The sequence below is a fragment of the Echiichthys vipera genome, assembly GCF_963691815.1.
Source record: "Echiichthys vipera genome assembly, chromosome: 7".
Classification (NCBI taxonomy): domain Eukaryota; kingdom Metazoa; phylum Chordata; class Actinopteri; order Perciformes; family Trachinidae; genus Echiichthys; species Echiichthys vipera.
This window is the reverse complement of record NC_139832.1, coordinates 16074301-16089967: the sequence shown is the minus strand read 5'-3', so window position 1 is coordinate 16089967 and position 15667 is coordinate 16074301. Positions and strand designations below refer to the sequence as shown.

At 43.4% G+C, this 15667-nt stretch overlaps 1 protein-coding gene across 1 annotated transcript in view; it reads left to right on the top strand.

Annotated features, from left to right (window-relative positions):
• Positions 1-2118: 2118 nt before the first annotated feature.
• LOC310949293 (cyclin-dependent kinase 17-like) overlaps positions 2119-15667 on the top strand; it is a 33286-nt gene continuing 19737 nt past the window's right edge. The window contains exons 1-2 of the mRNA XM_083916689.1: positions 2119-2398; positions 15102-15250. Coding sequence (XP_083772815.1) covers positions 15124-15250 — 127 coding nt within the window. The 5' untranslated portion in view covers positions 2119-2398; positions 15102-15123. The remainder of the gene's footprint in view (positions 2399-15101; positions 15251-15667) is intronic.

Genomic DNA, 15667 nt, shown 5'->3' with positions numbered 1-15667 from the left:
ACAAAGTTATTCTACACTGTGTTATTGCTTTTACTTGAGTAAAAAGACAGTGGTGGAAGAAGTAAAAAGTAGAAATGAAGTGTAGAAATACTCTGTTACAAGTAAAAGTTCTGCATTCAAATTTTTTAGTAAAAGTACAAAAGTACTAGTATCAAATTATACTTAAAGTAAAGAAAAATAAAGTATGAGTAGGCCACAGAATGACCCATTTTAAAATATCGTATATTAGATTATTAGAATATATATACTAATTGTTGATACTTTAATAATGCTGGGTAGCAGTCCCGTTTTTATCCATAAAAATACATCATAATGCATTTTTTTATTACATTTTTATTATTAATCTGAATCTGCAATGTGACTAAATATATCAAATAAATCAAGTAAAAAGAACAATATTTGGCAGTTATATTTGGAAGGTTTTTATCACCACTGTGTGCACAGGATTGCCCGATTAATACTGTATATAATAACTATAATAATAATAATTATTATTATTTTAAAGATTGTTCCTGCTCATGGGGGACTTGTTGGGTGTCTGTAAATCATGAATAAGTCATAGAGTGTGGTCTAGACTTACTCTATGTGTCTTGAGATCACTTTTTTTTATGATTTGGCACTGTAAAAATACTGAACTGAATTAAATTGTGTTTGAAATGTAGAAGAGTAGAAGTATAAAAAAAAAGCATGAACTAGAAATACTCAAGAATAGGATAGAACATCTTTATTGTCATTGCACAGGTACAACGAGATGAAGGGTAGACTTGATAAACTTATCTATATATTTTCTAAAGCAGTGGTTCTCAAACTTTGTACACGATGTACCACCTCAGTAAATATCAGGCTCCCTCAAGTACCACCACTGTGACCAATGTTTAAATACAGCAGCGTACACTACTACACACTATTCAGCTACAGAGAGGAAGGTTTATTCCTAATCAGGAGATTATTTATTGTTGACGGTCTTCATCCACAGCCACGCTGTAGGAAGGGTAGCATCAGAACTGACATGTCAGTGTTTTCAAACCATCATTTTACCTCTGCTCACTATCCTACCATCACAGCTTAGCTCGTGACTCATAAACATGACTATACAACAGCCTGATATTGAAGCAAAAATATGACGGGAAATGCTAAACTTCTTTTAAATTACATCTCAAGGCTCTTAAAAGTATTTTCTTAGTATTATCAAAGTCAAAGTCAAAGTCAGCTTTATGTCAATTCTTCACATGAACAAGAGATGTTTCGTTTCTCCCTCTCCCATGCGTAGACTTGACAAGACAAAGACAAGACATAATTAGTAAAGTGTAAGACACAAATGGTAAGTGACAAAACATAAATTATCTAACTGCTATAGTAACAACATAAAGAAAACATCAATATAAATTTAGTCATCTCATCTCATCTCATCTTCATCCGCTTATCCAGGGTCGGGTCGCGGGGGCAGCAGCTTTAGCAGGGGACCCCAAACTTCCCTTTCCCGGGCCACATTAACCAGCTCTAACTGGGGGATCCTGAGGCGTTTCAAGGCCAGTGTGGAGATATAATCTCTCCACCTAGTCCTGGGTCTTCCACGAGACCTCCTCCCAGCTGGACGTGCCTGGAACACCTCCCTAGGGAGGCACCCAGGGGGCATCCTTACTAGATGCCCGAACCACCTCAACAGGTTCCTTTCAACGCAAAGGAGCAGCGGCTCTACTCCGAGTTCCTCACGGATGGCTGAACTTCTCACCCTATCTCTAAGGGAGACTCCAGCCACCCTCCTGAGAAAACCCATTTCGGCCAGAGAGAGTCTGAGTACCAGTGCTCTCAAGAATATCATGGGCCTGTTTCTTTAGTCAAACGTACAGGCTCGCTTTCACTACATGCTGGATATACTGTACACCACTTGCCTTAAAAACACTGACAACGAGATGAAGGAAGAGGAGGGATCCACTAGGGGCCGCTGTGGGGTCGCACTGACGCTGCCCCTGCTGTGCCCAGCACCAGCCGTCGGGTGGCGCTGTTTCCCCGCGGTCATGTCGGTGACACGGCTGTGTGGTGGCAGGCAGCGTCAGCAGGCAGAGGACACTCAGATCAGCCAGTAATCACCATCGTCTCTCTCACACTGCCATGGTTGAAAACCCCAACAACAACAGCGCTTCCTACCCTCTACCGGGGGCGAAACTTTAAAACCTAAACAAGAAAATACAAAAAAACAAACCAAGCCGACATGCTGCTGGAGGACGATACAACCCCGCGGATATAAGCGACACCGAAAATCAACAAAGTAGCTACCTCCGCACCGAAACCACAAAGAAGAAGAAGGTTGTTTTTTTTCACGCTCGGAGGGAAAGACGGCATCCGGCCTGAGAAGAAGCTCCGAGGTCGGGGACCCCGGTCGGACTCATCGTTTCTGGTGAGAGTCGCTCGTATTTTCGGGGTCGTTTCTGTGAATTTACCGACGGTTGAACCGCAGGTTAACAAGACGCGTTCACACCGCCCCGCGTTGACACAAAAACGGGTTTAACAGTGTTTACTTCGCAGCCCTCTGTGTGTGTTTTCAGTTTGATGCATTCACCGGTGAATGGCCGCATTTCTAAACTAAAAACAAGCCGTGAGGCGAGCAAACACGCAGCATAAATGAATGGTGAGTAAGTTCAGAGTGGTTAATGCTTCACCGTGTTTGTCCTCACGGGTAAACATTTGTGTCGGCTTCTGTTGTTAAATACACAGCGACACAAACAGTTGTCACTAGATTTTAAGGGGTTTTGTCGTTTGGCTTTAGTGCACTTTACATTTTTAAAGATGTCCTGTCTTTCTGGTGCACCGTGCAAACTGTACCAGCCTCTGATCTCCAACACACCGTCAGTATTAACAGCTTTAATCCGTCTCAGCTGTTTGTGTGTAGGCCAGGAGCTCCAGACAGCAGCCTGCATGGGAACCAGTTTGAGGAAAATCTCACCCTCAAGAAGCAGCTTTCAATGAATTCCTGCACCTAATGTCTTCTTCCTACCGAGGGTTAAACATGTGTGGCAGTGAGCTGTAGGTTGTGTGTGTGTGGGGGTGAGAGTTAGCAGGATGTCCTTAAAGGAAGACATCATTGTTATGAAAAAGGGGGAGGGATGGTCATGGCAAACTGACAAGGAAGTTCATTTGGTGTGAAAACACCCAGGAGCCTCTGTGGTTACATATTTATTGCCACATTTATTGTTCTTGTGTTGTTAACAGCATTATTCTAAGTCTACTGACTCTAGGCAAATGTTATGTCTTATGTAATTATGTGCCACTGTTGGGACCAAACTCTTTATACATGTATGAAATACAACTTTTGCTAGTCTTTAATTATAGCATGCAACATAGAAACATATGTATGTCAAAAACATTAGGGCTGCAACTAATGGGTATTTTCATCATCAGTTAATTTGCTGACTATTTTCTCGATCGTTGATTAATTAAGTATTTTTAAATACTCATTTGATTCACCTACGACTGAGAAAACCAGCAAATGATCACAAAAGAGATTATCGAAACAATTTCTGATTAATTTTGGGTTGATCGACTAATCGATTCATCAACTAATCAGTTCTTATCGTAACATAAGATCATTGTGATTTGATTCGGCCGATAGTAGGTGACATTGAATTATCACCCTGCCTATTTATATTAGAAAATAAACTTTTTTCTATCTGCCTTGGTTTTGTCCTTTGATAGACAATAGACATAGAGAGTGTCAATAGTTTCAACAGAGACACCAAAACAATCATTTCTGAAATACTGTATCAAGAGGCAGATCTTCCTTTCCAAACTTCTCAAATATTAAATGTTGCGTAGAACTTTTCTCATATAAATGCAGTCAAAAATCGGATGTGATAAGATTAGTCTGAAACACTCTGATCAAAAAACAGGCAAAGATGCAAACGTTGACAGTCTTGATACTTGCACTTCAGAAACATTGTGGTCAGTACCAAAAAAAACACACACAGATTCAATACTCAGTCCTCCATGTCACTTTATTATATATATTGCTTTATATATATTATTTATACTGTTTTTCTGAATAAAAGAGCTGTCCAGGCAATTTCCCTTATTTCACATGAGCAGGTTTAAGTTTGACAGCCGCAAGAAACGCATCTTTCCTTGAAATACGTGTATCATTTGGACTTAAATACCTCACATAGAGCCGTGTTACTGCAGGAGGACAGAGAGCTGTTGGGGGACAGTGTACCTGTGTGTGTTGGTTTGACGTGGGGTCGTTCCCTTGGTGAAGGCCTTGGGGATGGTGGTGGCAGAGTAACCTGACCTGCTGAGAAACAGCTGTAGCCACGCGGTGCTGATCCCTGGAGTCCCAGTGCAGATCAGATGATGGTCCAGTATGTGTATGGGTGTGTGGCTGAGTATGCACAGTATGTGTGGGAGTGTACGCATCAATGAGTGTGTTTGTGCCGGAGATTCTTAATCTACTTTTAAAAATGCACTCATACAGAATGGGCTCATACCAAACTTCATAGACGTATTGGGAGATTTTAATTCCTTGTACAGGGTTTTGCTTATACAAGTGTGTGTTCTCTGACTGTGTGTGTGTGTGTGTGAGCTCATGTTTAAGCGGCTGGCCAAGACAGCTGGTTGAAGGTTAATGTGTCACTGCTCTCCGGGGAGCAGCTGCTATGTCACAGGCACCGCTCCTTTCTATAGATAGCCATGAATACACAACTCTTCCTCTTTTCTTTGCTGCATTAACTCAAGAACTCTGGCACCGGCATGCAGTTGTCCCACAAGACAAATGCTGCTGCTTGCAAGTTTGGCCGCCTCCATTCCGCGACTCTCTATCTCAGTCTGAATCTGTGGTAGCAGAGAGCCCACTGCAGCCACTGAACCAGCTGGCTGAGAACCTGTTTGATTGAGTTATACAGTAATACCCTACACTACATATCTGGGTCGTCATCTCAAGTATTAATGCCTGAAACAGGTGAGGGACAAATTTTGCCTTTTTTCCCGTTACTCTTGGCAGGATTTGCTAGAGCTGTCTGAACACTTGTCTGGTCTTTATTTGGAAGCAGACACACACACGCACGCACGCACGCACACATGCACACACACTTTCATCCAAATGTTATTACAGTCAGCATAGCTTCACATATTTGAGAAGTGCTGAGGTGCTCATAATTAAGTTCTCCCTGGTTTAATGAAAAACCATGTTAAATCCAGGAGTGTTTGGTTTTTTAATTAGCTGAATTTAGAAAGCCCCAGGCCCGCTCTCCCTCGGCTCAGTAGGTTTTGCTAATCAGGGATTTGAAGTAGATCAATGTCCAACGGCTAAAAATAAGTTCCTCCTTAATGAAATGATCACATTTCAAACCTTTGTGAGTTTCTCAGCGCTCACACGCAGGAAAGAAAAAGAAGCACGATTGAAAAAAGTTTTCCCACAGTTTATTTTTATTCATTTGCAGACATTCATAAAATATTTGTAGACAATGATTTAATCAACAACAGCTTTGCTAATAATCAATCATTCATCAAGCTGAAATTCCAAACCTTACCTGGTATTAGCTTCTCAAATGTGACGATTTGATCTGTTCCATATCCTTACAAACTATATCTATATCTTAAAACTAGCTTCTTTCAATATAAAATATCAGGAAAATAGTTAAGGGGATTTTCATAATTTAAAGATGATTAGAGCTGAAAGAATAAGCTAATTAATCCGATTTTTTAATTTAGTAATTTCTGTAGTTTTTCAACCAGTTTTTTAAACAAAAAAAAAAAAGTTGTGTTTCATGCAGCCCTTCCACTCAGAAAAAGACAGTTACAAACAAACCACTGTAACTTTCTGCAGAGTTTTCCGCATGTGCTGTAACACAGCTGTACCTAACATGCTGGCTGTGTGAAATTACTACAAAGGCTCCTGAGAACTGTTTGCACTTTGATATGGGCACTGATAACTCTGATAACCCTATCCTGTCGTCTGCCCATAGCAGCATGGCTTCTTGTCCCCTTTTAACAGCCAAGGAGGCTATCAGGACCTGCTGGTGTGACGATGAGCGGGGGGGCGGGCTAATTGCCGCTCTCTCTGATGCTAATGCTCTGCTTACAAATGGACGCCAGGTGACTTGACTCAGGCTCACATCAGATGAGCCCACGCCTGGGCGATTATCTCCGTAACAAGCCAAACAGGAGTCTATGATAATCATGCTGCCTTTTATCTATCAGCATATCTAAATATGTTTTTATGGGGAGAAAGTAACAACTAAAATATTGCAGCTGTAAAACGTTCAGGATCCACTCTGGAGAAAAAAAAGGATACAACCATAAAAGATGGATGTTATTAAAGAATAGGTTGGACAAAAAACAAGAAAATGTGTTACATTAAAGAGACAGGAGTCTGCTGCCTGCCAGATGATATCAGGCCCTATCTGTTAATCTCAGCTGGGTCCACAAGGCTTATCTGTCATCATTCATGCAGGCTTTCATCCCATTCATAAACTGTCTTATCATGTGTGAAGTATAAGTGCTGCTTTAGATGTATCGTTTTCATATGAAAGGTGTGTTTAATTTCAAAGTTGTGGGTATTCATCACATATTTATGAAGGGAAATTAATCTAATATAATTTTGTGATTTGTTAAAGATAATTCTAGGTATAATTGTGAATTTAAGTCAAATCTCAGAATGAGCCCCTTTTGTTAGTATGTGACCTACATTTTTCTAGATAATTGATAGCAATATCAGTAAAAGTGGGCTGTTTTACAGAAACACCTGTTCTTCATGCTCAGTAAACTATTAAACTGCAGCTTCGAACCAGCAATATTGAACTTGGTCATCTACTATCTGACTGCAGGCAGTATTGGACCACAGAAAAAGCTTAGAGAGGAGTAGGCCTGTCACTCAAGCCTCTGTAACCATAGCAGCAGTGTTAATCAGCTAGTGTTGAATCAATCTTATTGCCAGTGAGATTTTCGGCTGTGCGTCACTGGTCTGGCCTGGCTTTCTCCTTCAGCCACAGGCTCTGGCTGAGGCGTCTGTTGTATTTCACACACACACACACACACGCACACGCACACGCATACACACAGCAGTGACCTGGTGACACATGTGACAAGTGGGAAAGCAGGTTGAAGAAAGAGTGTGTGTCAGTGAGGATGGAAAGAGCAAAGAACAGAGGACCATGTCTTGTTTAATGGTGCTGTACTCGGGCTGGCACATGTTTCTAAACCAATTACGTGGAATAATGATTTTTCACATGCATGCTTGACCAGACCATCTATCAAAACAAACAACAGACTCTGGTTAAAACCAAGCCCCCGCTACACCGACTTCCTGGTTGTTCCAATGCGGAAGTGCCAAATACTGCAGTTCTCCAAGTGTCCAGTAGGAGTAGTTTGCACAATAGAGCAGTTTCTCATTGATCCCCATGTCAAACAGGCCGTTCTTACAATATAATTAAACCTATTTAAGGCCTGGTACAAAAAACATTCTAGTCTGTATGTATAGGTCATATCTCCATGACAACGCTGAGGGGGGCAAATTTTTGTTTAGGGTACTTTTTTATTTTATTGGAGGTTAAAGTTTATGAATAATTAGTGGCGTGGCCTCTTGATTGATAGCTAGCCCCTGGCCCTCACTTCTCCTCGGAGGCTAGTTGTCATGAACGGTGATTCTTGTGGTGGTGTTTTCATAAGTGACAAGAGGTTTGCTCTTTGATCAACATTACAAACAGATGGTTTAGTAACACACCGCATTAACGTTAGCTTTGTTATGCTGATTAAATAGCTGCACTTGCACCATGCCTTGCAATATAGCTTACCTTTGATGGCACATACACTGGATGCTAATCTGGAGCACCAGGAGAATTCGGGCCACCAGGGTCAGTGTTTTACAGTCTATGGGCATGGTGAATGGGCTGTGTTGAATATCAGTTTAAATCATAGATCATAAATGCTGGCTGCCTGCACTTCACTCCTTGAGCCGGTGTGTTTTCCACTAGAGACGCGGGACGTAAAAATACAAGACTCCTGTTCCTGGAAAAAAATCTCAACATTGACTCCTACTCCTGTTTATATAGTAACGTGTGCTGTTAGCCTAGGTCCTGAGCGGTAGTGGCCAATGTGGCTAATTCAGTACGTCAGCCATATGGACGTCTCTCCCTCGCGTCACATACATGCCCTTTTTTGGTAAGAGAAAATGAGGCAGAGTCAAAGTCTGACAAGATGGTGGCTCCCAGAGGTGAGTACGATTGGATCGAGTTGAGAGAACGGGCCTCGACGGAGATGCTACGTCCATTTTTTATACGTTCTATGGTTAAAGCTCACTGATTCATTCTCTACTCAGGTCATCATTACTCCACTATTTCTTAACATAAAAAATATTTTATATGTTCTGGCGCCATTTTTTCCTTACCGAGTCCGATACCTGAACTCATTGGAACAACTCTAGCTACCATACCGCTCTTAGAGCGTGATCACACTATCCTTTTGGCCGCGGCCAAAACCGGTTTTTCAGCTAAAGTCTAGTACCTTTAAGTAGTGTGAGCGCACCCGCTCCACGCTCAACTGGGGCCAGCTGGGCCGCCACGGCCCGCTTGAAATAGGTGGGCTTTAGCGGAGCCGTTTGCACATGTACGAGCACGAGCGTGCGCACGTGTACGCGCACGAGCACGAGCCCTACGGCAGTAGCGTTATGTCCGCCTGTTCGGACATGTAAATAGAAGGACGGACCATGCGCGGACATTTAACAACAACAACAATGGTGGTGAAAGGTTCACGTTGTGTTTACTGCAGATTTGGTCGGATGAAAATATTCAAAAACAGTCGACAAGACGCACAAAAACTCCGAGGTCTATGGAAAGATTTGTAAACAAAGCCACACACACGCGATCAATGCGTGTGACGTGTTACGGCTTGAAGGCGTATGGACAGCAAGAAGTATTGGCCGAGGCCCAGGTAGTGTGACAGCGTGCTCACACTGTCCTTTTGGCCGCGGCCAAAACCGGTTTTTCAGCTAAAGTCTAGTACCTTTAAGTAGTGTGAGCGCACCCGCTCCGCGCTCAACTGGGGCCAGCTGGCCCTCCACGGCCCGCTTGAAATAGGTGGGCTTTAGCGGAGCCGTTTGCACATGTACGAGCACGAGCGTGCGCACGTGCACGCGCACGAGCACGAGCCCTACGGCAGTAGCGTTATGTCCGCCTGTTCGGACATGTAAATAGAAGGACGGACCATGCGCGGACATTTAACTACAACAACAATGGTGGTGAAAGGTTCACGATGGTGTGATGCGGAGGTGGAGTGTTTACTTCAGATTTGGTCAATGAAAAGATTCAAAAACAGTCGACAAGACGCACAAAAACTCCGAGGTCTACGGAAAGATTTGTAAACAAAGCCACACACGCGATCAATGCGTGTGACGTGTTACGGCTTGAAGGCGTATGGACAGCAAGAAGCATTGGCCGAGGCCCAGGTAGTGTGAGTACAAACGGGGCTGGGGCGCGGGGGGGAGAGGGAGGGGGGACAAGTACCCTAAAGTCCGGGTCTCGGTCCGGGAGGACAGTGTGATCACGCCCTGAGTACAAACGGGGCTGGGGCGCGGGGGGGAGAGGGAGGGGGGACAAGTACCCTAAAGTCCGGGTCTCGGTCCGGGAGGATAGTGTGAGCGCGCCCTTAACGTCGAGTGCAGTCCCTGTAACTTTAAACACATTACTGTTAAATTAAAGCCTCACCTGCTGCCGTGTGTGGGGGAGGCATGCCTGCCTGGTTTTCATGCTCCACTCAGCTAAGCACCATGCAGCACACCACAACCTCCTGCGTCTCCTAAAAAAAGCTTACTTTTTACTTTGCACAATGCAGCCTTTATATAAGGCCCCCATAATGGAGCCAGCTCCTTCACTCATGTCCTCATTGTCTTGGCCAGGATGAGAAAAGGCTGCTCTTTAGAAAAGCGAGGCTGAGCTCACCCGTGAATCATGCCAACAGTCACGCTTGTTTTCTGTCGTGTTCTGTGTGCGAGGCAGCCAGGGGGGAGGCAGACGTTTTCTAGGACCACTGTTCTCCTAAAGGCAGTGACGTTAGCTGGTTTACTGAACCCTGTAGGGGTCATAGAGAGGTTGTAACCTTGCTTTTCCTGTTTCTGTGGGTGGCCCAGACAGCAGGTATCCTGTGGCGTGAGTGGTTCATCTAACAGAAGTGGGGACAATTGCATAGACCTCTGCATTGATGGTGACTCGTGGAGCTCTAGTCTGGCACTACAGGGCTGCCGGGGGGGGGGGGGTGGTGGTTCCTCACAGCAGGCACTCTTTTCCCAGCCCTCTGTTCGTCATCAGCACAGTGGCTGTTTCCTCGCGGCCGCAGCAGGAAAAGGACAGAATCCATATGAAGCATATGTATGTTGTCACCACTGCAACATCCATAATGCCTCAACCCCCCTCCTCTCTCCTATTTTCTCCACACCCCACTACCTCCCGCAGACTGTACTGCCAGGAAAACAGAGGTGGAAAATGCAATTTAGCATACAGCTGGATATGTGAGTTTGTCCGTGAGGCGAGGGTCGTGTTATGGTGAGTATTGATGGCTGGTTCAGGGGATGAAAATTCAGCCGTAGTTGAGGGGGTGGGGGTCGACTGTAGGGTGTGAGACGGAGGGAGACGGAAAATCAGTGTGCATGCAGTCTCCTGCCGTGCTCTGCATTTCCAACATGGAAAAGCACTGGGGTTGCCATGGTAACAAATCCAGAATCAGTGCAGTGCTCGGACCCCTCCTCTCTACCCTACATTACCCCCCTCCTCTCCTCCCTGGCCACCTCCCAGCAGATCTGGAGCTCAGACCTCAGACCGGCCTACTTAGGGTAGCAGGGATAAGGCTCGGAGCATGGATCATGTCCAACGCTACACACTCGATCCCAGAGCAGGAACGTGGGCCAGGGGATAGGGGTGCACAGTAGACAGACCCTCCTCTTCTCCTCTCTACTGCTGCCATTAACTTTCCATTGATTTGTATCCACAGACTCTGCTGGATAGTAGGTCATATCCCGGTTATTTATGAGATTTTAATGTTCCCCCTCAGATCCCCATCATATACATTCATACATTAGGAGGGGATTCTGGATATTACCAGATTATATTATGGAAACTGGAGAGATTTACTGCAAAAACCTACAGTCTGTCAGTTTATCCCAATTTTGATGCCAGATAATCCTTATTTTCGCTTATCCCAATGATTGTAAACACATTTTAGTTAAGGCTTGGTATCGCCACTGATTTTCTGAATTGATTCGATTCTGATTCACAGATAACTGATGCTGTACATTGTAAAAAGGAACCCTCTTACCTGGTGCATTATAAAAATATGCATGTTTTCATTAAGAATTGTTCCTAAAGTAGTTGCATTAAAGCTGCAGTAGGTAAAAAAAAAAATTAAAACGGCAGAATTTGAAGTAGAGTGAGACCTCTTCCTGCCGCTCAGCTTTTCCCCTTCCTCTAAGGGCGCACTCACACTGTCCTTCCGCACCGGGCCAAAACTGTTTATTCGGCTAAAGCCTAGTGCGTTTGACCAGTGTGAGTGCACCCGCTCCGTGCATAACTGCGGACAGCGGGCCGGAGCACGAGCGTGCGCACGTTTACGAGCACGAGGCCTACGGCGGTTCTGACGTAATTTATGTGCGCCTGTTCGGACATAGAAAATAGAAGGACGGACCATGCGCGGACATTTAACAACAACAACAACAACAATGGCGGCAAAGGCTGAACTTTGGAGCATTATTGAGCCCCCTTTCTGACAAGCTATCATGACATGGTTGGTAAATCATTGATTCTAGATTTTATAAATCGATATCAGATCATGCAAATGAAAATTGGTTTGAAAAAGAAAATACTGCAATATTATATATACTACATTATATATATGTGTGTATATATATATATATATATATATATATATATAAAATACAATATCAGGGCTACAACCAATGACCATGTTCATTATGGATGAATCATTGTCCATTTTTCGATTAATCCTATAAATCTATGAAAATAGTGTAAAATATGAATTTCACGTTCCTAAAGCCCGAGGTAACTTCTTCAGATGTCTTGTTTTGTCCGGCCAACATTACAAACATAAAATTGATGCAATTTACAATGATATAAAACAAGGGAGAACAGCAAATTATCATGTTCAGTGCGATGGAATAAGCAAACATTTGGTATTTTTACTTTATCAAAGGATTAATTGATAATAAAAATAGTTGCAGGTTAATTTTTGTGTTGAATCATTGCATAATAGTATAACTGTAGGCTATATCAGGTGTGCCACTTGCTTTGGGAAGAAAGACAAATCAAACTCATAACTCTGAACTCTAATAGATTCTTCTGCTTCAGCTCGCCTTTCAACAGTGAAGAAGACACTTTTCCATCTAAAGAGAGTACTTTTTCTTTGTCACGTTGTGTTTAATGCTACAGTAAAAAAGTGGGTAATGCAGCAAGCTGTTTGGGAGACGACAGCCTGCTCGCCCATGCTGGAGCTGATGAGTTGTGGCGGACTGATGTGAAGATGTTATGACAGTCGAGTTGACGTTCTGCCTCATCTCGGTCCTGGAATAATTAGATCGCTTGTTGTGCGACTAAGAGCACAAAAGGCCACTATATATAAATGGAGGCAGAACAAGATTATTATGTAAGAGGGGGTTTGCTGTGTGAAGGAAATAGGGGCAGGCTCACTGCCTCTTAAGGGCGCACTCACACTATCCTTCCGCACAGCGACCTGGGCTTTAGGGGGACTTGTCCCCCCTCCCTCTCCCCCCGCGCCCCAGCCCCGTTTGTACTCACACTGCCTGGGCCTCGGCCAATGCTTCTTGCTGTCCATACGACATCACGCCGTAACACGTCAAACGCATTGATCGCGTGTGTGTCGCTTTGTTTACAAATCTTTCCACAGACCTCTGAGTTTTTGTGCGTCTTGTCGAATGTTTTTGAATATTTTCATCCGACCAAATCTGCAGTAAACACTCCACCTCCGCATCACACCAACGTGAACCTTTCACCACCATTGTTGTTGTTGTTAAATGTCCGCGCATGGTCTGTCGTTCTATTTTCTATGTCCGAACAGGCGCACATACCGCTACCACCGTAGGGCTCGGGCTCGTGCTTGTACACGTGTGCACGCTCCTGCTCGTACATGTAAAAACGGCTCCAGCAGCCGTTGCTTTAAACGTACATATCTGGGGTGAGAAATGGCATGTTAAAATTAAATGGAAGTTATAAATCAAGATGTGGAAAAACGGTTTTATTAACTTATTTGCTGCCACTGTCGCCATGTTTTTGATTTTTTTTTTTCAACCACTCTGACTTGTTTCAAGTCAAATCTGATTTTACATTTTAGGCTGATAGTTTTCCCAATCTCCACTGATAATCTGTTAATCATTTAAGTCGTTTATCAAGCACGGATGCCAAAAAAAGCTTTGTATTCAGCTTCTAAATGTGAGGAATTGCTGTTTTTCAATGCTCATGTCGTGTAAATGGAAAATGTCTTTAGGTTTTGTGCTACTGGTACTGGAGAAATCGCCCTGGGCTCTGGGAACCTGAGCAATGTTTCACAATTTTATGACGTTTTGGAATAAATGTTAATCAAAGAAATGAACAACAGATGAATTCATGATGAAAAGCGTTGTTAGTTTAAGCAATCGTTTGTAAAATGTTGTCTGTCATGCTCCGATCCTGTGTTGTTCTGTGAACTATGAAACTGAAAAAATGAAGTTCAGATCCTGGCTTTCCTCAAGTATTGGTTGGTTCACATATTTTCTGTCTGTTTTAAGAGAATAGCCTTGCCCATATTTAGTGCAAAACAGTTTTTGGGTCTACTTTAATATGTTTTTTTCTGTCCATGCTAGCCAAAAAGAGATCCCTACAAACTGAAATTTCAGTGGAATTGATGGGGGGCATCCTTGCTTTGTTCTAAAGTACATTCTTAAATTAAGCTGAATATAATATTCGGCTTCCACAGTCTTTTATTTAACATCAATATTTTTTAAGCTTCCACAGTCTTAGTTTCACAAATCAAGAGAGATTTTATTCCAAGAAGACTTTAGCTGTGGGTTTTGTCCCCCATTACTTACATTGAAATCACATCTCTTTGGGGGCAGTATGGAAGAAAAAGCTACAGCGACTAAAACTGTTTAGATGTATGTATAGCCACATGAGTATTGTTTTAAGAAAGAACCCTTTGCTTTAACTGATGATTCAAAGCATCAACGTTAAGACATTTGCCTTATTTCAGCAGCTACCATGGCCTCATTATTCTGCTCTGGCTGGGTGAGTAAGTTGTTGGACAGAATTCCGGTTATGATGAGTAATATTTGGAGGACAAAAGACTGTCAGTAAGGAATAGTTGACAGGTAGTGAACCCTGAGGGGCTGCTACTCGTGTGTTTTCATGTCTGGCTTTACTCATCATCGTGTCACAGACAGACGCTTGTCCAGATCTGCAGTAGTGGAGTCGTGAGGTCACAGGGAGAGGCTGCTTGTAATCTGCTCCTGCCAAACATTCCCACATATCTTGATGTCTTGATTTGAACTCTTTTTCCCTCTCCTCGCATAAAATTATCTCACTGATTTTCTCTTTCGCACACACGCACACACACTATCTCTAGCTCTCACAATCAGTTACTCTCATGTACACAGTAAATGCGACTGGAATGTGTGATGTGGACTCAATGTGGCCCAGGCTCGTCCTGCTCCATTCAGTGGCAAATCCCCCTGGTTTAGGATTTGCTTTTACAGTCTGGTGTGCCAGGGACCGTACGCTAAACTCACCCACAAGAATCTCTCACCAGCTTGTCATGCTTTCACATGGGGAGGAATGTAAAGTGATATGCCTGAATGAGCTGAGTCATAATTAACGTCAGAGTGCTAATTTTTCTGTGTTATTGTTCGCCCGGTCAGATACCTGGTGATCTTGTTGTGGGATTGTGAAACACGGCTGCAGGCGGATGTGGTGTAATCTTTTGAAATGATTGCAGTTTACATGACATATTTTATCAATGAAAACACGTCAGTGCTACAGCTAACAGATAGTAAGGAAGTGTTGGTGGTAGATAGTCGTCTGTAACTAAAACTGTATCCTTTTCTTTATTCTTGTCATCCTCAGGCCTCCCCTTCCCGAGAGCTCCATGGAGAAGATGAAGCGGTTCAAGCGGCGTCTCTCTCAGACGTTACGAGGCAGTCACACAATCGACGAGTCATTGTCTGAGCTGGCAGAGCAGATGACCATCGAGGAGAACGGCCTGAAGGACAGCGGTGAGTTTAGGCTACATCCAGACTTCTACTTTTTTGGTTTAAAACGCACATGTTGAGGCGGAGTCCTCAGAGCAGCGGCCCCGGGTTCGACTCCGAACCATAGCCCTTTGCTGCATGTTATCCCCTCTCTTTCTCTCTCTCTGTCCCACATTTCATATCAACCTTTAGCTGTACTTACAAATAAAGGCATAAAAAGACCCAAAGAATAGAAAATGCATATGTTTTTCTGTGTTTACACTTCCCATCCACACTACTCCAGCGGTTCTGAGCCCCTACAATGGGGACGTTTGGAAATGCTGCTGAGCCCGTTTTAGTTTGAAAACTCTGTGGTTGTTTACTTTTCGCTTGAATGGTAGCTTTAGTAAAAGCAGTAATGAAGTGCATGTCTGGAAACAGGCTTCCCGCAGATCCTTAAAA